This window comes from Artemia franciscana, unplaced genomic scaffold, assembly GCF_032884065.1.
Source record: "Artemia franciscana unplaced genomic scaffold, ASM3288406v1 Scaffold_2625, whole genome shotgun sequence".
Taxonomy (NCBI): domain Eukaryota; kingdom Metazoa; phylum Arthropoda; class Branchiopoda; order Anostraca; family Artemiidae; genus Artemia; species Artemia franciscana.
Genome location: NW_027063440.1, coordinates 11,702 through 35,446, shown reverse-complemented (window position 1 = coordinate 35,446; position 23,745 = coordinate 11,702). Strand labels below are relative to the sequence as shown.

At 33.8% G+C, this 23,745-nt stretch overlaps 1 protein-coding gene across 1 annotated transcript; it reads right to left on the bottom strand.

The window, feature by feature from the left end:
• Positions 1-1,809: 1,809 nt before the first annotated feature.
• Positions 1,810-22,829, bottom strand: LOC136042970 (pre-rRNA-processing protein TSR2 homolog). Its single transcript, XM_065727869.1, has 4 exons — positions 22,746-22,829; positions 18,688-18,778; positions 5,671-5,900; positions 1,810-1,959 (listed from the first exon to the last, which is right to left on the bottom strand). The coding sequence occupies exons 1-4, from the start codon at positions 22,797-22,799 to the stop codon at positions 1,828-1,830; spliced, it is 507 nt and encodes a 168-aa protein (XP_065583941.1). The 5' UTR covers positions 22,800-22,829; the 3' UTR covers positions 1,810-1,827.
• Positions 22,830-23,745: the final 916 nt, after the last annotated feature.

Genomic DNA, 23,745 nt, shown 5'->3' with positions numbered 1-23,745 from the left:
AATCTCAGATGACTCTATGGCTGTATCTGGGAGGCCCCATCATTGAATATCTGTCATATCATTTTTTGTTATAGCAGTGTGCTTGAATTAGGGTCAAAATCATTGCAAATCAGGTTTTTGCATAATAAAACTATTAAAGCAAAACAACGTGAAGCTTTCTTTACAAAAGTAATTATGCACAGACTCTAAGAACCATTGTAGTTTCACTGAAAGAAACTAAATAATTCGAGCTATACAATAATCAAGATTTAAAAGAATTAACACTAATTTATTTTTTCAAAGCCCAGGAGAGGCAAATGAAAGGCTACACATTTACAGACTTCTCAAGCATTTGGGAATGCCTTCACTTAATCGTACTGCTACTATTTCAACATTTAAACAAGCAGAAACATAAGCGGCATTATATTTTTTCACGGGTAGACAAGTCAGATTTCTTTTGAACGCGAAACTTTGCTTCATCTTTGTAACGCTAACTTTTTAACAAATTGGTTTCAGTTTCAATGTTCTGATACCAGTCTGTTGTCCCATAAGAGTGAGTGAATACCTGCATATGTTCAATTTTGAAACTTAAATTATCAGGAAATAAAAAAAGCATCCTCTTTCTTTAACAATTGAATGGAAATAAAATTTGTTTTTTGCGATTCGAAGAAACCAGCCCCGTAGATATGATACATCATATACATATAATATATACATACATATAATATATAATACTCCGTTTACTACCGTTCGTTACTACCAACGGTTCGATTGATAAAAATTTTAACAGCCTTTCAGTCAGATTCAAAATCAATGCAGTTGCGCTAACCAGGTAATTAGCGACATACCACCCATTGCCTTAATTATGTATTAGTTTTATAAATATAATTACAGTTTATTATTATTATTATAGTTTATTATTATATATTATATGTATGTGATTCTTCATCTTTGTAACACTAACTTTTAAAGGATCTAATTTTAAATTAATTTATTCCAGTAAATATATAAAATCGGTAAAAAGTAGCGTAAAGTTATTATTAGATGTTTTTAGAGATTTCAAAAAGTCTCAAGTTGGTTTCAAAGGTATTTTGGGAATTTCTGCCAAAATACGTGTTCCAGGGTAAGATACACTGGACCACTGAAGGTAGATTAAATGGGAGGGAGCTGTTTGCACACGCCGAGAATGGAGTAACCAAAAATTATTGAGTTTGATTATACTGTCTAAATTTATGCACAATGCGTAGTAGCATTAGAGAGTCCTTCTTTTATGACCTTTGCAAATACCGTATTAATTTTTGACAATGATTGCTAAAGAATTTAAGAACAGTTGGACATCTAATATTAAGACATTGAAGGAAACATACAGTCTCATTAATAAAAACAAGTTACATATTATAAATAAGAATTTGATTGTTATCCTGGACCATCAAGAGGAGGGGGGTCGCATTTTCGAAAAGCGACTTTGATATTCGGAAAGAGTATAAAATAAGGAATCTAATAGTGCTATTTTAAGTTGATTAAAATGTTTCCAACAGAGAAACCATAACTCTTCACCGTTACCCCGAAGAGTTAATGATATTAGAAGCTAGTTCGATCAGTTCCATACTTAACGTGATTTACTCAATTCTATGAACTCAAAAATATAAGTATCATAAACCAATTCTAGGAATTTTGTCACCAGATGATTGGTGGATTGGTGGATAAACTCAATACTCAATAATTGGTGGATTTTCACCAGATGATTGGTTCAAAATATATATTTTCGGTGCCAATTCCCTCCATTGTTGTCTTTATGGAATTATTCCGTTACAAACTAAACTCAAGATATTTATATTCAAAATCATTTTATTTTTTCTTGCTTCTCGTCACCAATGTAAAACCTTCTTCGTCTACTATAGGTTCTTTAGATTTTTTATCACCCGTTTCCTGTAAGGACATGCTGTCAACATTTAGTGCCTCAACCGAATCCTCGGGTACCTAAAATACAAATGAACATCTATTAATGCTTGAAATTAACAGTAGAGATCGCTTATAAGAGTGAAAACTAGCGCTGGTGTCGGCAACACTAAAACTATCAATGCCATCTAAAATTTGGCAGCAACTGGCATTTTTTCAAGCTTACTATACGTTTTCCTGTCAGGAACTGAGATAAGACAGTTATTACTACACTAATTTTACCGACTTCACAAATTAAATTAACTATGCCAAGCCTTACCAAATACTAGATGCTGTTAATGTTTTTTAACGACATTAGCGCCAGTTCCCAATCTTGGATTTTAGTTTCCTTTTAGTTCCATTGGTCGTATGTTATTGTAAGTTTTTTTTTTCTTTTATATATTTATGATTACTTGAGGACGGCCCTTGGACATAGGGCCGAGACACTCATTCAAATTAGAATTCCACTGTCTTACGAAAAGGATTCATTATTGTTCTTCTTATTTTTGATGTTTGTTACCCAGACTCCCAGACTTGAACTGAACCTTGTAAGATAATTGCAAAGCTGTTAGGTTTACCATACTTCTTTCTTTTCTTTTTATTAAAAACTTCTGTTTCAGTTGGTGTGTCGACAGGTGTAGATACAGAATTAATGTTTGAGGGGGGAGGTACTAGCGAAAATTGAGCTCCTCTATTGGTATTGTTCACTCCTTCCCTACTAATTAGGGCGACGTTCAAGCTTCTGGTGAAGTGACATTCCAGTCTGACCCTCCCCCGGATTTACCTCTGTCTGTTGAGTTCAAAGAAGGGAGAGGCGAAATATTCTCATTAGTCTTTCACCTACTTTCCAGGGTTAAATTGAGCCGAAATTTTATACACGGATGAATTATTTCGACAAAAATAGATAGCAAAAGGTCGGCAAACCCTCTAATATTCCCCTCTCATCTCCTAGAGCTAACTTTAGGCCAATGTTATAACCATTAAAAAAATGTTATATTCATTCTTACTGGAGTTTATTCGCCATTTCTTTATCTGTGGATGTTTTGAAGGAGACTAGGCGTGGTCAATTCAAGAAGCATTAATTTTAAGACCTCTTTTGTTGTGCCATTAAAAATTTTAAAGGCTTTTAGTTGCGAAATATGTATACAAAATTTTGTAATCACGAAGGACGATAGCTTATAACGAAATCTACATAAGATTATAAAGATCAAAATTTAGTGGAAAAATCTATAGTCTTTAATCTTCAAATATATTAAAAAACAAAAAATATCAAAAATAAAAACCAAAACAGGAAAAATTTGACTTTCCCGAGATTAAGAGTAAAATCGCCCCGAAGAAATAATATACAAGTAAATAGTTGTTATATGTTACATATAATAATACATATAATATTTATATACATTATCATAACAACATTTTATATTTCTATGAACAACATTAAAGTTTTTCTTACAACAATAAAAAGAAAAAAATTTCAGATTGTAGTATATTTGGAGATAATTTTATTTCTAACAATTTTATTAGCCTGTTGAGAAAGGTTGTCCAAGTCTAATTTAACTTGCACAGCCGGGTTTTATTTCACCCTTCACAAGTCAAAACATCAATGTAGCACAACGTTGGGCTGATTTTCAAGGTTCTCTCAAAACAGAATACTACTAACAAACATTGCATGAGCCCCCAGGACAAGCATAGGGAGAGAGAGGGATGATTTCGGGACCAAACCCGCTTTAAATCGCACCATTTTTTACAATCTTACCCATATTTTCTTAAACACATCGTTTTACATTTTTTTCAAACTTGTACACTACTCCCGAATATTATAACCCCTCTAAAACCAAGATATGGGTGCCTTAGTAGTCTATATTAATTACGAAAACATGTGTGCAGTCTCTTGCGAATCGTACATGCTATGTTCCTAAGAATCCCTACAAAGACAAAACCGATAACATTGAGGCTAATACAACAGTACGCTAATATACGTTAGTCGTTCAATAAGCTACTAGGTCTGGAGAAAAAAGAAAGAGTAAAAAGAGAGAAAGAAGAGAGGGAAAACCCTGGAGGAAGAGAAAAAAGGAGACACGTTAGAGCTACCATGCCAAAATATTTAATTTATTTTGAGAACTTTATTTGAAAATTTATTATTAATTTATTTTGAAAATATTCAATTTATTTTAATTAATCATAAGAAATTTTATTTTTCGAACTGTAAATCATCGGTTGAGATGAATTGTTTATGATGGTTTTAACAATGAATTATATCTATTTTACGATGATTTTTTTATTATAATGATTCACATTTATTCATATATTTGAGGAGTTTGATTGTATATTATATGAAATTTGTAGTGGTGATTATAACATATTGAAAACATGTGTATAGTCTTTCGAATCAGGTCTTCCTAGATTGAATAAGCATTCGATGTTTGATGCTTTTATCTAGTTACTTTTCTAACGTTGCAAGGAGAGGCCCTTTTATGCGCTGAGGACAGTCAAACCGAATTCTTTATTTTACGATGCACAACTGGTGTGCTTTAACAAACTAGTTATTTTTACTTACTTCCTGAAAATTCTCTTGCAGAGAGAAAGGATGCTTATCAAGGAATTTGGTAAGATGTATCACATCCTAGCCGAGTGGTTAGCACACTACTTGAAATCCTTATCAGTGAGGATAGGGGCTCGAGTCCTGGTGTTATTTTGTTTGGAACGCCTGTCATTGACATGACTCGGTAAGCTCAAGTAGAATCGACCCAACTCCGAATACGAACTTTGAGAAATCTGGGCAAAGTAGACAAAAAGGGTGTGAAAGCACAGGATGACTGGCCCCCAGCCCCCCCCCCATTTCATTATGTAAGGTTTTTTTAATGTAAGTGTAAGTAAGTGTTATTAAGTTCGTGTTTTTCCTTGAGAGTAAGAAAAAGCCGAAACAATTTTCTTTGTTAAGAAACTTGAAAGATTTTATATAAAATGGAATTACCTTATAGCAACACATAAGCTTAATCATAGGCAGACCAATAGCGCTTCCTAAGTAAAGAACGATGCGGGCAAAATGTGTTATTTGTGCTTTTTTGGTTTTGTTTTAGACCAGGGCACTTCGCATAGAAGGAGCTGTAGAAGCTTCAAAAGGGCTGTAGAATGGGCTGTAGAAGCTTCAAAAGGGCTGTAGTTGATGGGCTAAGCTTAGAAGGCAACAAGCAACGTAAGCTACGGATACGAAGGTAAACTGTTGATTTTTCAAGCACATTTTAGATTATTAATGGAAGAAGTAGACAACTTTTGAATCCTATTATACAAAGGTACAGGAGCATAGAGAAAAAATTCTGGAAGCTCCATTCAATTACACCAACAACAAAATACAAAGGTACAATGGGCTACACGCTTTAATATCACATATTTAGGATCGTGACAAAGAAATGATTAGTCTAAATGTTCCACAATCATCTTGATTGTTTTCAGCTCTCCCTTTTCCCAATTGCACTTCCTGGCTAAAGGGTCATGAAGCGGAGATCAGAACCACTGATAGGGACTGGAAAGTTCAATTGCCTTCTTTACCTTTATTTACCTCTGAGAGCAGACTCCTTTACCGACTCTATTACCAGCTTATTTGCGCACCTTGCACAGTGCCAGGTTAAATTTTGGTAACTTTAAAAATTCAGATCGCAACTGTTCAATTTTAGTCGCTTTTACTAGCTTTACCTCTCCGAATATTATGTAAACACTAAGTTACACAATAATCTTTTTCCAAATTAAAATTACCATTTCATTGTCTTCTGGAGATTCTTGCAGCCTGCACAGAGCAAGGTTACATTTTGGCAGTCTTAATAATTCAGCTTGTAACTGTTCTAGGTTAGACTCTTTTACCAACTTGAAAAACTTGCATAACAGTATGCCAATTTCATCTGTGGAGCCATCTTCAATTTCTGTTTCAAATTCATTGGAGACTAGCTCAGCAAGATAGTCACCTACTTCCCAGCCTTGCAGATTTTCTAGAATCAAAACAAAATGAATAATTCGACGAATAAAAGGAAAAGATGGACAATTTTAATTTTAGATGACGAAAATGAACTGGAAAAATAATGGCATAGAAACCGCGTTTCTTTTACTGCTCGGCAGAAGGAGAGGGAAGGAGAAAGATTTAAAAAGGGAGAAATGTATCTCTACATCTAGGTGAGCAAGTTTGTCGTTTTCAGAAATTTCTTCAATGAAAAAACAAAAAAAGGCATTTTTCAAAGAAAATACCCAGAGAAAAGGTATTTTTCAAATCTACAGCAGGGGATAAAAACTATAAGGGGACACGGTCCATTCCTCCTCCAATTGACACCACTGGAAATACATATTGAAACCGATCATTCACAGCTCATTACAAGAGTATTTTATCCTTTTTTGACTAAAATTTAGTTGAAGATTAGGGACTAGGACTAGATCTTATATCTGTAATTATCTATCCTAGATTGCTATAATCTGTTATTTTCATTGAATGTAAGTAGGCCCCATATTGCTACTAAGATTTTACTTATCTGATCTTACATTATTTTGTTTAGATTTTCATCTGTTGCCTAATGAAACTTCTTTGATCTTGGAGCTTACTGAACTCAGTCAAAAGTGCTTCAAATTCATATTTTGCTGTTAAATAGGACATGGAACAGAAGATTAGAAATGATGGTCTCATCAAAAAGGGCACCAATTGGGGACAGTATGGCGAGTAAGGTTTAGATTTAGATCTCTGGATTTAATTAAAAATGTATTACTTCTAGGTATTATCATTTAAAAATGTACTTCCATTGAATTTGAAAATAAACTCTTTTTTTAATCTTCACAAAAAATCATTTCCCTCCCCTAGAATTTTGGGAACTTGGCAACCCTAATCATCAAAGTCTTAAGGCCAGCAAGTATACTGAACTTAGATATTATGGAAAAAAAGACCAAGAACTAACACCAGAGTTCTCTGATGTTCTTCTAAAATTGTTTTTAGCAAAAATTGTAAGATCATAGCAGACTTAGTAGCCTAAAAACAAGCCTAGTGTTACCATAACTGGTACATTGTTGCCATAAAGTGTTCATTCTGGCATAGTACCCTATTAGCTGGTAATAATCAAGCACATTTTTATTTGCCTGTGCTATATAATTCAGGTAAATTTGCAGTTTTCAACATAATTTAGCTAGGATGAAAGTGAATGCATGACTTGATGCCTTTTTATGCTCTTTCGTAATTCAATAATCGTTTCAAAGGGAAATTATGTTCGGAACCCATAAAGGGACTAAGACAGCTAAAACAGCCAAAATTAAAAAAAAGTTTAAAAATGTATTTTTAAAAAAAAATCTAGCTAGTGAGAATAGATTATCGCTTGTAGCTGATTCAGAAATAGTAATTAATATTTTCATTGGAGTTAATAGTAAAATATTGGTAAGAAAATGAATTTTTAAAAAGAGCCTCGAAAATTAAAACCTCGAAAAACCTCGAAAATTAGATCTCAGCAAAACTGACGTCATGCATTTTAAATCCCTCTGTCCTATAAAAATATCCAAGTCCTTCCCCAAGGGCCGGTCCAGTGTGCAACAATGACTATGTAAGGAATACTAGGAGTCCTGTTTTATATACTCGTATTCCATTTCAAGCATTTCTTTTGTTTTGCATTTGCTGATCATACAATTTACTATTCCTCAGCTTATCTTCGTGAACTTGAAATATGCACATCAGTAACAAAAACACATAATTTTTCTGTCTCTTAACGTCATAACCGACAATAGAATAGAATTTATTGTGAAAATTTCTATCACAGCATGGTTGACGAATTTGAATTTTACATCAAAAGAGCACTACTATATATATGTGTAGGCCCCCCGCGCGCGTGAATATCCCACCTGTGAATATAGACTGATTTATATATATATATATATATATATATATATATATATATATATATATATATATATATGTTTTTAACTACGTAAAACTTGCGAATATACAACATTCTTTGCTGTCCCATTGTCTGTGCATATAAATAGATTGTCAGGTTTACTGACTCTCAAACATGCAACATATAAGTCTGTAATATCTCTTTGAGTGTCCCGGTCGTCATTTATATTCCCTGTGTCCCGGTCGTCATTTGTATCCCGGTGTCCCGGTCTGTAATTTCTCATCGAACATTCCCTGTGCCCTGGTCGTCATTTATTTCGTTATTTGTGTCCCGGTGTCCCAGTCTGTTATTTCTCTTTGAGTGTCCCGGTCGTCATTTATATTCCCTGTGTCCCGGTCGTTATTTGTGTCCCGGTCTATAATTTCATCAGTTGACAAACATGACGTCAGTCTACAAACAACTTCATGACGACATACAGCTCAATCCTTATAATGACGTCAGTCGACAAACATGACATAAGTCGAAACACAAACATGACGTCAGTCGACAGACACAAACAAACAACTTATTTTTATATATATAGATATATAAAACTAGCTGTTGACCCCTAGTTGGTGGGGGCGCTTCGCACCCCCCAAGCCCCCCGCGCACGTAAGTCGTTACGCGCCATTGTAGTTGTGTCCCTGTGTCCCACCTGTGAATATATATATATATATATATATATATATATATATATATATATATATATATATATATATATATATATATATATATATATATATATATATATATTTTGAATTGTGTTTCTAATTGAGCGGATTTTTTAAACAATTAGCCACATGGTAAAGATGAATTCTATAATTGTTTAGTTCATTCAGGTTTTTTGCAATGTGTTAATATTTGTGATTTGGTAAAATTTATAATATTTAGTTTACCTATTGTTGCTAAAAAGAGGGATATATTAACAGGATAAGCTTGTTTTGGTTTTACTTGGTTGTTTTACATTTGCTGTTTTTTTTTTCTTTCATAGGCATGTATTTTGGTGGTGATACCTGACACGGGGATGCCATGGATATTCTGTGGTAGCCACAACACTGTGCTGGGTAGAGAATTTAAAGTGGCGAAACCCTATATAGGCCAGTGTATTCTCCTGATGAGCCCTTGTGTTGGGTGTTGCCTCTGAATTATTTGTCTATATTATTTTTTCTATTGTTTGGTAAATGACGACTTATACTTATTGACGACATGACTGCCTGTCCATGGATTATTCTTTATGGTTGATTGTGAATGGCTATGCTGTTTGACCTATGTGATTGTATGGATGAGTAGGGTTAAGGCCTCATTCAAGTGCTGGTCTATATTAATCACTAATTTAGGAAAACAGTCTTCCTTTTCTCCTTCTGTCTCTCTTTTTTTTTCTTTTTCTTTTTTTTTTGTGAAAAGGTAAATATAGAGGATGACAATTTAATTGAAAAGACTGAAGAAATACTTTTTAAAAATTTTAATATTAAAATAAATGACAATGATAAAAAGTTCCCTTTCCTATATTGGACTGTAAAATTTCATAAGAATCCCCCTAACCACGGTTTATTGCTGGAGCAGCTAAATGTCCAACCTGACACGGGGATGCCATGGATATTCTGTGGTAGCCACAACACTGTGCTGGGTAGAGAATTTAAAGCGGCGAAACCCTATATAGGCCAGTGTATTCTCCTGATGAGCCTTTGTGTTGGGTGTTGCCTCTGAATTATTTGTCTATATTATTTTTTCTATTGTTTGGTAAATGACGACTTATACTTATTGACGACATGACTGCCTGTCCATGGATTATTCTTTATGGTTGATTGTGTATGGCTATGCTGTTTGACCTATTTGATTGTATGGATGAGTAGGGTTAAGGCCTCATTCAAGTGCTGGTCTATATTAATCACTAATTTAGGAAAACAGTCTTCCTTTTCTCCTCCTGTCTCTTTTTTTTTTTTTTTGTGTTTGTGCTGTTGCATTGGTGATTTCTCTTTTCATGATATATATATATATATATATATATATATATATATATATATATATATATATATATATATATATATATATTTAACTATGTAAAACTTGCGAATATACAACATTCTTGGCTGTCCCATTGTCTGTGCATATAAATAGATACTCGGGTTTACCGACTCTTGAACATGCAACATATAATTGTCCATGGGAAAAACAATCTGTATTCAGATCTATGCCTCATTATTCTAATGATTGCCCTTGAGCTTTGTTGATGGTGATTGCTAATCGAACATTCTCTGTGTCCCCGTTGTCGTTTATATATCCCCCTGTGCCCACCGGCGTCCCCGTTGTTGTTGTTTCCCTGTGTCCCGGTCGTCATTTGTGTCCCGGTGCTTTGTTGATGGTGATTGCTAATCGACCATTCCTTGTGTCCCGGTCGCTTTCTCTTTGAGTGTCCCGGTCGTCATTTATATTCCCTATGTCCCGGTGTCCCGGTCGTCATTTGTGTCCCGACGTCCTGGTCTGTAATTTCGTCAGTCGACAAACATGACGTCAGTCGACACACAAACATGACGTCACTCGACAGACAGAAGGACAACTTATTTTTATATATATAGATTGCAAACAATAAAATTGATCAACAAAACTCGGGACAAAATTTTTGCGATATTTTTCATGTTTAGCGGGGATGAGTCAGTTTGGGGACTTTTTGGGATTTTATTCGGGACGGTCTGCTACGGGCAGGAAGGTAGGGTTCAGTGATGATGGAGCGTAATCAAGAAACAAGACAGGTTCTTGGTACCGAAACGAAGGCATAGCAGGTTTCTTCTTTCGGCCAACGTCGTGAGCTTGAACTTACCTAATGATATAGAACCTTCCCTTCGCCATTTATGATTCTAAGCGCTTTTTTTGGACATTTTCCGTCATATACATATACTCCAAACAAAGACCGCAATGTCACACTGGACAAGCATACTCGAGTATTACTACTACTACTACTACTACTACTACTACTAATAACTCACTGCAGCACCAATTCGCCTGAGGCCAACACAGCTACGCACGCTCCTCCTCCAACCTAATCTATTTAAAGCCCCACTCTTTACACTCTCCCAGGAAGTTCCCATTTCCTTTAAATCTTTATTTATGACACCCTCCCAACCCAGACAAGGATGACCTGCTTTCCGTGTAGCCCCAAACGGTTGGCCAAAAAGGACAATCTTCGGTAATCTGTCATCCTTCATCTGTAGAGGCCGAATAAATAAACAGTAAAGTTGGAGAACATCCTTAGGGGGTCAAGAAAATTTATCAAAAGTTTTAGAAGGGTCTTGCACAAGCGACCCCCTTTTTTTCTCACTTTCTTAAACCATTGCTGAGGTTTGCACTGTTTTAAGCAATAACTGGCACCAATCTTGACAAATGACTTTTTTTATTGCTTAGATTTGGTCTTCATTTGCCACAATTCTCTGATAGAATAACAAGAGTTTTATTTATATTTATAATTACAGCAGCATAGTACACTGCACAAATGTGCAAAAAGTACTGAGCATGTGCAAGAGCATGCAAATGAAGTATAACTGGAAAAGAAATGGTAATGCCATCTGAAAGGTCATTAGCTTTTCCTTTTGCTGGCTTTCACTAGTCACAGTGTTGCCTCTTTTTTGGTAGTTCTGAAGGTTCTGAGAGTCCAGAGTACAAATAAGGTTTGAAAATTAATATCAAGAAGATTAAGTCACTTAAGCTAGGAATAAACAAGGATGAAAAGGTGATGTTAGGTAGCAAGAAAACCCATCAAAGGGATTACTTACGTACCTGGTTTATTCACCCAAGTAGTATCACTAATTAAGATGCTGGATCCTCTGAATATGTAAAAAGTAGGATAAACAAGGCATAGGGTATTGATTTGCTGTAGAAAAAAGTTCAGAAGAATATGAAGACAAGTCAGCAGATTAACAACTGAATATTGGAAACCATTGGAAGAATTTGTTTGGAAAGATATATACCGGAAAAAATATATCGGAAAAATAACAAAAAATTATTGCAAATGTGGACAAAATGTATAATGATTTTCGATATCTAACATTTTGCATTCCATTTGGTTGATTTTTTTTCTAGTTTTTTTTTCTTCTTTTTTTTGAGAAGCAAGTTCTGACTTTTCAATATTACATGAGAAGTACACAGAAATAGCAGCAAATCAAGGTCTTCAAATAAAAGAAGCTACAACAGAACATAGAACAACAATAGCAGCAAATTAAGGTCTTCAAATAAAAGAAGCTACAACAGAACATAGAACAACAATAGCAGCAAATCAAGGTCTTCAAATAAAAGAAGCTACAACAGAACATAGAACAACAATAGCAGCAAATCAAGGTATTCAAATAAAAGAAGCTACAACAGAACATAGAACAACAATAGCAGCAAATCAAGGTCTTCAAATAAAAGAAGCTACAACAGAACATAGAACAACAATCGCAGCAAATCAAGGTCTTCAAATAAAAGAAGCTACAACAGAACATAGAACAACAATAGCAGCAAATCAAGGTCTTCAAATAAAAGAAGCTACAACAGAACATAGAACAACAATCGCAGCAAATCAAGGTCTTCAAATAAAAGAAGCTACAACAGAACATAGAACAACAATAGCAACAAATCAAGGTCTTCAAATAAAAGTAGCTACAACAGAACATAGAACAACAATAGCAGCAAATCAAGGTCTTCAAGTAAAAGAAGCTACAACAGAACATAGAACAACAATAGCAGCAAATCAAGGTATTCAAATAAAAGAAGCTACAACAGAACATAGAACAACAATAGCAGCAAATCAAGGTCTTCAAATAAAAGAAGCTACAACAGAACATAGAACAACAATAGCAGCCATTCAAGGTCTTCAAATAAAAGAAGCTACAACAGAACATAGAACAACAATCGCAGCAAATCAAGGTCTTCAAATAAAAGAAGCTACAACAGAACATAGAACAACAATAGCAGCAAATCAAGGTCTTCAAATAAAAGTAGCTACAACAGAACATAGAACAACAATAGCAGCAAATCAAGGTCTTCAAGTAAAAGAAGCTACAACAGAACATAGAACAACAATAGCAGCAAATCAAGGTCTTCAAATAAAAGAAGCTACAACAGAACATAGAACAACAATAGCAGCAAATCAAGGTCTTCAAATAAAAGAAGCTACAACAGAACATAGAACAACAATAGCAGCAAATCAAGGTCTTCAAATAAAAGAAGCTACAACAGAACATAGAACAACAATAGCAGCAAATCAAGGTCTTCAAATAAAAGAAGCTACAACAGAACATAGAACAACAATAGCAGCAAATCAAGGTCTTCAAATAAAAGAAGCTACAACAGAACATAGAACAACAATAGCAGCAAATCAAGGTCTTCAAATAAAAGAAGCTACAACAGAACATAGAACAACAATAGCAGCAAATCAAGGTCTTCAAATAAAAGAAGCTACAACAGAACATAGAACAACAATAGCAGCAAATCAAGGTCTTCAAATAAAAGAAGCTACAACAGAACATAGAACAACAATAGCAGCAAATCAAGGTCTTCAAATAAAAGTAGCTACAACAGAACATAGAACAACAATAGCAGCAAATCAAGGTCTTCAAGTAAAAGAAGCTACAACAGAACATAGAACAACAATAGCAGCAAATCAAGGTCTTCAAATAAAAGAAGCTACAACAGAACATAGAACAACAATAGCAGCAAATCAAGGTCTTCAAATAAAAGAAGCTACAACAGAACATAGAACAACAATAGCAGCAAATCAAGGTCTTCAAATAAAAGAAGCTACAACAGAACATAGAACAACAATAGCAGCAAATCGAGGTCTTCAAATAAAAGAAGCTACCACAGAAAATAGAACAACAATAGCAGCAAATCAAGGTCTTCAAATAAAAGAAGCTACAGCAGAACATAGAACAACTCTATCTTTGTGGATTTTTGGGACACTATAGAATTTAGGAGCAGAGCAAAATTTATGATAAAATATATTTTTATATTATATTATTACGATTTATGTTCCCATATTCAAATACCTGTTCAATGTCTGATGTTTTATTTAATTGTCTTTTCACTGTTGCATTAAGAGGGTGGCTTTTAATTTAGTGTGTTTTGTTTTCATTTTGTCTTGAGGACTTTTATCAATCAATCAATCAATTTATTTAAAGCCCATCTACAAAAAAGAGGGCGGAACGCCCTTAAGATGGAGTAATAAGAGAAAAAAAAGCTACAAATAAATACAAATCAACACAAACAAACAATTAAATAAGTAATGCTGACCATGGGTGAGACACTATCGACATAGAAGAACGAAAATCATGAAGCCTTTTATCAATAATAGATGTAGGAGAAACTAGGCGGAATTTGTTCATTAAGTAACTATTTCTAGTCCAATGAGGGTAACTGAGAAGGAATTTAGCATAACGAAAATATACTCTACGAACAGATAGTTTCTGAGGTTCACTAAAAAGCTGCCAAACCGGATAAAGAGAAAGGAGATGAGGTAAAACTAGGCTATTATAAATTTTCGCAAGATTTAATTTATCAATGTGTTTAATATTAGATACAATTGAAGCATAAGCAATTCTCAGTTTTTTCTTCAAATTTTCAAGGGATAATTTCACAGTTTCTTTCATATTTTTTCCAATAGGCATTCCAAGGTAAACTAATTTTTGAGAAAGGGGGACTTGAACATTAGCTAAAGATAAGAAAATAGGGCCTTTTGTCTCTTTAAAATTGAAAGCTACAACAGCAGTTTTTTCAACATTGAAAGAAGGCCCAATATTTTTACATTCATTGTAAAGCTGATTAAACGCATTTTCACATCCACTAAAAGTACGGCTTAGATTCAAAACATCATCTGCAAAAGTTATTAAAGACAAGTTAAATCCACGGTGAATACAACTAAAATTAACAGAATTTTGGGCAACTTGGGAAAAAATGCAAGAGTCGAAAGCACGAGCAACATCTAAAGCACAAAGGATAATATGGGATCTACTTCTTTCTGCATCAGCAAGAACATTCATTAAATCAAAAAGGGCATGCTCCCGGCTAATACCTTTTTGGTAACCAAACTGGTGGGGTAGGACATAACATTTAGAAACAATTTCATCCAAAATAACTGACTCAAACAATTTAAAAATAGTACAAGAAACTGTTATAGGTCGGAACGAATTACACGCAGTAAAATCCTTTTTGCCTTTTTTCGGAATAGGGGTTATTTGACCAACTGTAAATTGATAAGGAACAACTCCGTTTTCAATAGACATTTGAAAAAGTAGAGATAAATGATTAAAAGAAAAGCACTTGCATAATCAAATATCTGGCAGTAATTCCATCAACTCCCGCGGAATTTCTTTTCTTTAGTTTTTTACAATAAAACGATACATCACTTGGCTTAATTATAAATGTCGAAGGTTCGTGTTTTTTCAGACAAACACTTAATTCTTTTTCAAATTTTGACTCAAGAGCAGGATCGGGAGAAGGAAACTCATGCTTATAATAATTTATCCACTCAGGCTCAGGAATATTATTTGCACTAATGTGTTCACTAGGGCGTTCAAATTTTTTCCAGAGCTTCGAAGGGTTCTCTGCAATTTTATGAGCGTTTTTCTCAATAAGATCAACCTTATGTTTTCTTAACACTTTAGCAAAAAAAAACGTTTAGAACGTAGCCGCAAACCATTTATAGTCCCAGACTTAGGCCTGCCGCAATCCTTCGAAATATTTAGCCAAATTTTAGAAGACTCGCACGCGGAAATAAGGGAAGGGTTTTTTGACCAACCCTGAACTTGAGAGCATTTCCTAATACGCCTGCACGGGACAGCTGAAGCTTCAGCACACTTGAATGCATGGTTAATTTCAGCTAGATAGGTGGTAAGTCCGATGGCTATTTCTTCCTCACTAAGGCCCGAGCGCGAGCACAACAAATGAATGGGTACCTTTATTTTATTTGATATTCTGTCACATTCAAAACGAAACATATCGCGGTTAACTTCTTTCCAGTCTTTTATATAAAACCACTTTTTATCTGGCTGTTTAGGGGCATGAAATGAAGCATTTATTTTCAACTTTATTGGAAGGTGATCCGAATAAAAGCCATCACTAATTACCTCGACAGTTTCACAGGGGAAAGATGCAATAAAATGATTAAGGTTAGAAGTCGCTGACAGGACACCAATAAATGTGAAAGTTTCTGTTTTGTCAGCAACTGAGTAGGAAGGGGGGAAAGGGGGGAATTTAGAAGGAGTTGGGTTCTTGGCCATGAAATGCCAGTTAGGTCACAATTGAAGTCTCTTGCGATCAAAACTCGAGCATTTGGGCGCTTTGAAACTCTTCACAAAACTCGCTAGCTTTTTGCAAGCATTTATGAATTTATTCTCTGATTCCGAAGAGCAGTAATTAGTTGGCAGGTAAACGTTTATACAGATTAGGTCCGAAAATTCGGCAGCAATGAAATGGTCATTCGACTCAAGGAGATTGACGGGAAATTGTGAAATGATAGCTAATCCCCCTGAAGGTCGGCCACGGCTCTTATTCATTTTCTCTGGGTGAAATAAGATATAAGAATTCTGTGAAATGCTGAGTAGATTTTTCCTTTCATCAGACAAAAAATGTTCTTGCAGAAAAATTATTTCATTTGTACTTAAAAGTTCAGAGAGGACTAGGCCTTTGTCAACCACTTTGCCATTGCTATTCCATGATAAGAGACTTAAGGCTCGAGCCATTATGCTGACTTAACTTTACTTAAAAGTCCTTGGGCGACTGGACATTTGAAGCTGTAACAAGGATGATCCTGTGATTTGCACAATGTACACTTCTTGGGCCTTTGACAAGGAGATGTTTTGGAGCTTGAATGACCATGGTCACCGCAGACTGCGCAAATAGCTTCATTTTTGCAGCTACTGACACTTGAAACATAAATGCCCGTAAGCTTGACACTTGAAACATCTTACCGGGAGGGAGAGATACTCAGCCACTTTGATCCTCTCATAATCTATGACTGGGGGATTTTTTATGGCAGTTATAAGATCAACTTTGGTTTCAAATTTCAATCGAAACGAGCGGGTGTTGCCAATCTGTTTTGAACTGACACATTTAGGAATCAGTGCGGAAAGTTAATCGTCATTTATATTGCTGGGAACAAATCGAGCAATACCGAGGTGAGAGGGGCTCCTGATTGTTGCAGAAAGAGATTTATCACCTTTCTGAAAGACCCCCACAAGATTTTCTGCATCAGCCTTGCTAGCTGTAACAACTCGTCAATTATCTTTTCTGGGCTGAACTTCGACAATATTAGAGCACTCTCTGCCACACATTTTTTGCAAAAAGTCTTTCCTCAAATCTGACTTCGTGAGGTCAGAAAGCAAATTCTTGAGTACCACTGCATATGAGGGTTTTGTTTCAGTAACTGCAGGAACAATCGAGGGGGCGGGAGGGTCCTTATTCATGAAATTGTCTAGCTTATTACAAACTTCTGTAACTTTTCTGGTGATTACCGCAGCTATCTCACCAGGACAGATAGGGACTTCGTCAGGTTCAACTATTACAAAGACTGGTAGTTCCACGTTACGTTGCTCACAAAGTTCAAGTACCTTTAACATTTCGTTAATAATGTCTTCGGCACTTTTTTTAATTGACACTCTATTGGTGTAGTGAGCAGAAGACCACAGTATCTCCTTAGCCTTGATTATATCGTCCTTTGTAAAAAACTCGCATGCTTTACGACTTATCTTGTCACTCTTATTTCCAGTTTTTCGAGCACGATTTTAAAAGTTCAAAATCGCATTCCAAACTAATTTCTCCGACATGGCTATCGCAGATAATATGTCATTGAAATATATTCAAGTTCTGAAGTCCTTGTACGAAAATCTCTTTACTTAATAAATCACTAAGTCCCAAGGGAATTTGCACTCAAATACCAAAACTATCAATTAGCCAACAAATGAAAATAATCCGATTATGAATGATGTTTCAATAAATGTCTATAGGGAAATCAGACCAGCTTGAGCTTACTGTATTAATAGGTTATATCCAAAATAAGGTGTTTACCAAGCGAACTCTCAAATAAGACTATCAGTTTTTCTAACTCATTAATTCATTTTTTTTTTTGCAATGAGGATGGATGAGTGGAGGTCTTGACTGAAATAACGGTAGAATATTCTTTATTTTTTCATTAGCTAAAAGACAGTGGGAGCAGTGAAGATGCTAAAATTAGAGTAGATTAGAATATTGGAAATTACAGTGATGACAATGGTCAAATACAGTTCTGAAGTATGGGCGCTACAAAAAACGGGAAAAGATTTGCTAGATGCTTTCCAGAGGAATGCATACAGATTGGTTTGGGTACCCAGTTGACTGACTGCATTTCAAACAGTAAGCTATACAAAAAATATGGTTCAGCCCCCCTTTCTAAGGCTAAGGTTGAAACAGCTAGGACAGATTCTGCTGATGAAGGATGACATATTGTCAAAGATTGTTCTTCTTGGCCAACCGTTTAGGGCAAACAGAAAACAGCTTATTCACAGTTGGGTTGGGAGAATGTTGTAAAGAAAGACTTGAGGAAAATGAGAACTTCCTGGGAGGGTATGAAAAAGGAGGTTTTGAATAGATTAGGATGGAGTAGGAGCAAGTGTAGCTATGTTGACCTTAGGCAGCTTAGTGCTGTGGTGAGTTGCTAGTAGTAGTAATAATAAAATTAAGCCACAAAATTCCTATAAGTTTACAGAGGCAATATTTCTAGGACAATGAAAATATTAGAGGACTTACATAGGATATGTAGCAGTATTATATCAAAAGCATAGGTTTTTTAGCCTTTTAAAATCTTAATTCTACCACAAAAGCTAAGAAATTCTTACTTATTTCCTAGCATCTCTAAATGAAGATTACATACCATTATCTACAAAGAATTTTTCAGTAACTCCAACCATCCACTCAGCAATTTCTTTGCTCTGTGGTCCTCCCAACTGGTTTTCAACTGCAAGCTAAAACAAAGAATGGCAGTAATTAATTTGAATTAGTTAATTACTTAACAGCAATGTGTGCCCCTGCTCCTTCATAATCTGTTCAAAGATTCACTCTTTACTCCTACCCAAGAAGTTCCTATTTGCATACAATCCTGTCCTATGACCTTTGTCCACGCCATTCAAGGGCATTGTTACTTTTGGTTGGCCTAGGCTTTCTTTTTGAAAATTACTAGTTTTTGCAAAGTATCATTCTCTTTTCATTAAACATAATGTAACCATCTGAAAATTTCTTTTGGAATAGCCCTGTAGACCATCTCTAAACAAAGTACAAAACAGTACAAAAATTATATCATCTAAAAATGATGCGAAAATGTTGATAGAAGAAATAACATGATAAATACATTTGAAAACAAGCACTGTGGTAAAAATGACCTCTAAAACCTGCATTAAATTAAAAAAACTTTTGTGACAGTTAAATGCAATGTTAAAACAACCTAAAAAACTTAAAACAAACACAAATGATTTTATAAATTAGGGAGATTGCCACTTTTTCTCTCCTTGCTCTTTAGGCTACAGTTTTATTGTGCTATGCTGAAAGTGTGGACTTTTGTGTAACCAATCCTTCTTAGAACAATAGGCAGAAAAAGCCAAATTTTAGCATAAAGAGGAGGAAGTTGAAGATAGAAAAGCACATACAGAAAAATGTATACTAATTTGTAATTAAATGTAACTCTTCAATTTCATTTGAAAGAACTTGTTTCTTTTATATACCTATGTTAGTTTTTAACATACTGTACTCATTGTTACCTTAAATATGAGAAGAGCTATCACAACCTCTAACTCAACACTCAAAATCAAAGTTCATCTTTTGCAGAATAACACCACAAGAAAAAGAGCTCTTTGGTGCATTTGTTTTTGAAAATAAGGTATGATTATCCAAGAAAAACCTTTAATCTTTGCCATAAAAGAGAAGTTTTCACCCCTACATCACTCAAACAACATGCTTCATACATCTGAATCACTCCTCATAGAAGCCTAGACGCAATAGACCTAAAATGCTTTTTGGGGCTCAAATAAAATCCTTCCCTATTAGAGAAGCCATAGGCCAAAATAAATAATATGAAAATATGCCACACTTTAAAACTTTCATATTTATTAGTGAATTACAAACAGTGAATGCAAAACAGTTTGCCTGTAAGAATAGAAATCTAAATAAACATTTTTTAAACTAAAATTTCAGAATTTTCCTCAAGAACAGTTTGCCTTTACTTGTGGTGAAATTACTGTTTTATGGTCCAAAATACTAGAACATTGCAATTTAATGTGGTGAAATCTCTTTTTTATGAAAAGTCCTGCTAGAGCATAAATTATCCATTCAAATGGGAAATCAAGGACTACAGGCTAATCCCAATCTAGGACTATAGCCTAAAGATGGTGATAAATGGAACCATACTTCTGTGGAAAAAAGCAAGTTTATATTTTGGAAATAGCTACTGCAGGGCTTTTGTATAAGTTCAACCTTATTACACGATTTCTATCAAGATTTTATCCTTTTGGGGAGAGTTTAATCCCTCTTTCTAAAATTATGCATATTTTCATTTGCTAATGGTTTTAAATGGGCAACTTTAAACTTAACACATTTCATATACTTAGAATCAGCATATATAATAGACTGTTGTTCCACATATTTGATCAGAACTTTATTTTTTAGAGTTTAGATTTCTATAGAATTTAGTTCCCCTTCACAAGCAGTTTTTTGCTCCAAACGTTTGATCCAGGCATTCTATAATTTAGGACAGACTACTAATACCTTCTTCAATCTCCCTTTTTACATTCCAGCTTAATAGTTTCATAAAAGAATTTCAAGAATGACAATTGTCCTTGAAAATTGCATACCCTCCAAATATGTATTAGGCTGGGGAGTTCTTAAATAAATACATTCTAACATACATGATAACATACAACTATCTATACATGATGCATGAAAAAGAAGAAAAAAACTGATAAAATTAAATGCTCAAGAAACCAAGGGTAATATAAGCTGCTCTACTGTGTCTCATCTGCTTTTTTTGAGTTTGCTTCAAAATGCTTAGCTTTATTTTCTTCTTTCTTTTTTTACACTGAAGAAAACTTAGTAGATATTCTTGCCAGAATATCTGCTTTTGTACTTTTTCTTCATTTTTATCAATTGGCTAAAGATTATACTTTTTTACTTATTTTTGGCAATAGGAAAGGGTTAAAATACTGGTTAAAAACTTAATATCTGAGTATAATTCTAACTTTTTAAAACTATATAATCCATAAGCCTTGATTCAACATGATCCAATTGAATAAGATATTTATAAATATTTTTAAAATAGTTGTGTTTACCTTAAACTGTTTGTGCCATTCTTGTTTAAAGCTGTGTACCTGTAAATTGAATCAACAGTGATAAAATTGAGAACCAGAAAAAAGGGAAACATCTTATTTAGGATATAAATTTTCACATTTGGGGGAGGAGGAATATAACAGAGCTGCAGTTGAAATATGGGTAAATATGGAGCAGTTCATATATTCAACCTACAGATAAAGTAAACCTACCACTTGATGCTATTTTCTATTTTTTTTCTGAATATGATAATTGCTTTACTTGCAAATTCACTTTTAAGCCTTTTTTGGACTATCAAAAATGATCATTTCTTTCAGTTGTTTTTGGGTAAAAAAGGGTTAAAACTTTGGTTTCAAATTTTCTCTTTCATTATAAAATCTAGAATGTTGAAGTTATATAATTGACAAGCATTGATTTTTCATAATTAAGTCAAATAAAAAAAATCTATACAATTTCTCACATATAGGTGAAATCGCAATTTTTAAGCAGTCTAACAGAATAAGAAAGAAAATATGGTGGAATTGTTTGTATTTTTATTTCAACTTTAATTTTGTTGATGCTATTTGATTGAATTTGATTGATTGAATTTGATGCTATTTTCTATTTTTTTTCTGAATACAATAATTGCTTTACTTGCAAATTCACTTTTAAGCCTTTTTTGGACTATCAAAAATGATCATTTCTTTCAGTTGTTTTTGGGTAAAAAAGGGTTAAAACTTTGGTTTCAAATTTTCTCTTTCATTATAAAATCTAGAATGTTGAAGTTATATAATTGACAAGCAATTCATAATTAAGTCAGATAAAAAAAATCTATACAATTTCTCACATATAGGTGAAATCGCAATTTTTAAGCAGTCTAACAGAATAAGAAAGAAAATATGGTGGAATTGTTTGTATTTTTATTTCAACTTTAATTTTGACAAATCAGTCTTTGTAAAATATAAAACTTTTACAAAATAGATTTATAATGAAATAGTAAGTTTGAAACAAATGTTTTAACCTGTTTTTATGTCCAAAATATATAGAAAGAAATTATTTTCAAGGATGCAAAAGGGCTTCGAATTGAATTTGCAAGAAAATCAATTATTATACTCAGAAAGAGAATATAAAATGACATCAAGTAGTAAGTTCACTATATATATAGGCCTAGGTCAATTATATGAACTGCTCTATATTTACCAAAATGTGCAAATTACAATTATTATCTATATAATAAAGTAAGGATTATTTTTTAACCCTTTTCTAGGCAAAACAAGAGGAAAATTATTTTTCCTAAGTGCCTGAAATTGAAATTTTGAAAAGAGCTAAAAAGGGCAGTGAATGGTGCATCACATAATTTTTAGCTCAGTAATAGAAATTTCTCCAAATTCATAGAAAACTGCGCATTAGGGAGGATTGGGAATCACCTATAATGGTAGAGACCATTAAATCAGAAAATGACGTTAAACGGAGGACTGAATAGCCTAATATAATTATCAATATAGGGCTAGCCTATCAGATTTCTGACTTACAAGAAAAGGTAGCAAAAGTTAGCCTAGCCTAGATTCGTGTTACTTTTAAGTTTTTGGAGTACTTATTGTTATTCTACAACCAAAAATTTACGACTGGCAAATAAACCTGCAAAGCAGTCCAATTGTTAAAAACATTGCTGATAATTCCGTTGAAATTCATGTTTTATTTTTTTAAATATAATTATAAACAGAGGCATCTAGATTACTTAGAATTTTGCATTTGTACATATATATCGAATATTAAATAGTCAAAAGTCACTATAATTTCATTTGAATTAATCTTTTATTGCAATTTGTTTTATTTTATTAAAATTATATGGGCTGAGCATTAAACAAATTATTTAATTCCACTGTATATTTATGTATGATACCCTTCAACTGGTCACACTTTGAAATTGATTATTATCTGAATTATAGATAAAGAAATTTTTCTTTTTGTAGTTGGTTATTAGTAAAGGTAAGTGAACTTTGTAGGCTTATAAAATTTATTTTCAATGGTTTGTCTCATATGTTCTTTTATTTGCCCTGATTTCAAAGTTTTTTGAACTTGAAAAATGTTGCAGAAAACTTTAGTTCATCACTTTCATTCATCAGCATATGCTAAGGGCTGTTGTAAACTTCCTAGTCTGTATAGCCCAAGTAATTTTATCTAAATCTTGTCTTCTTGGAAAAGCCTAGGTCAATCTTTTTGACCTATTACTTTGGCATAGGCTAAATTGTTGACTTTCATAGGTTAGGCTTGCCTATTTTTTGTTTTGGTAAAATTCTAGTTAACTGACTTCTTGCTATCTCAGAAAGGGTTTAGGTTAGGAAAATGAAACTCTCAGGGATGAATCTACAGACTAAAGTATGTCCTGGGAAGGTATTTTGAAGCAACTATCTCCACTCCTTCTCCCTCTAGAGGGCCCTGACCTTTGATGACCTTTAAAAATATGTGTGTTATAAAAGTGAAACCTTGCAAAATAGATCTTCTGCTTAATCAAAGTACAACAAAATTCTTTTCAGCTTCATAACTTTGCTCAATTCTATTTTATAAGGTTTCAAAGATATACAAATACATTTCCTAAATTTTGAAAAAAAAACAAAACAACATTGATATGGCTCAA

Bases quoted from the DNA above. Each gene is read 5' to 3' on its own strand.
- LOC136042970 (XM_065727869.1), bottom strand. From the start codon at position 22,799: ATGAATTTCAACGGAATTATCAGCAATGTTTTTAACAATTGGACTGCT. The intron at 18,779-22,745 runs GTTTATTTGCCA...TCTTTGTTTTAG, and splicing joins ACAATTGGACTGCTTTGCAG to CTTGCAGTTGAAAACCAGTT. The intron at 5,901-18,687 runs GTATGTAATCTT...TTTTGATTCTAG, and splicing joins AAAATTCTTTGTAGATAATG to AAAATCTGCAAGGCTGGGAA.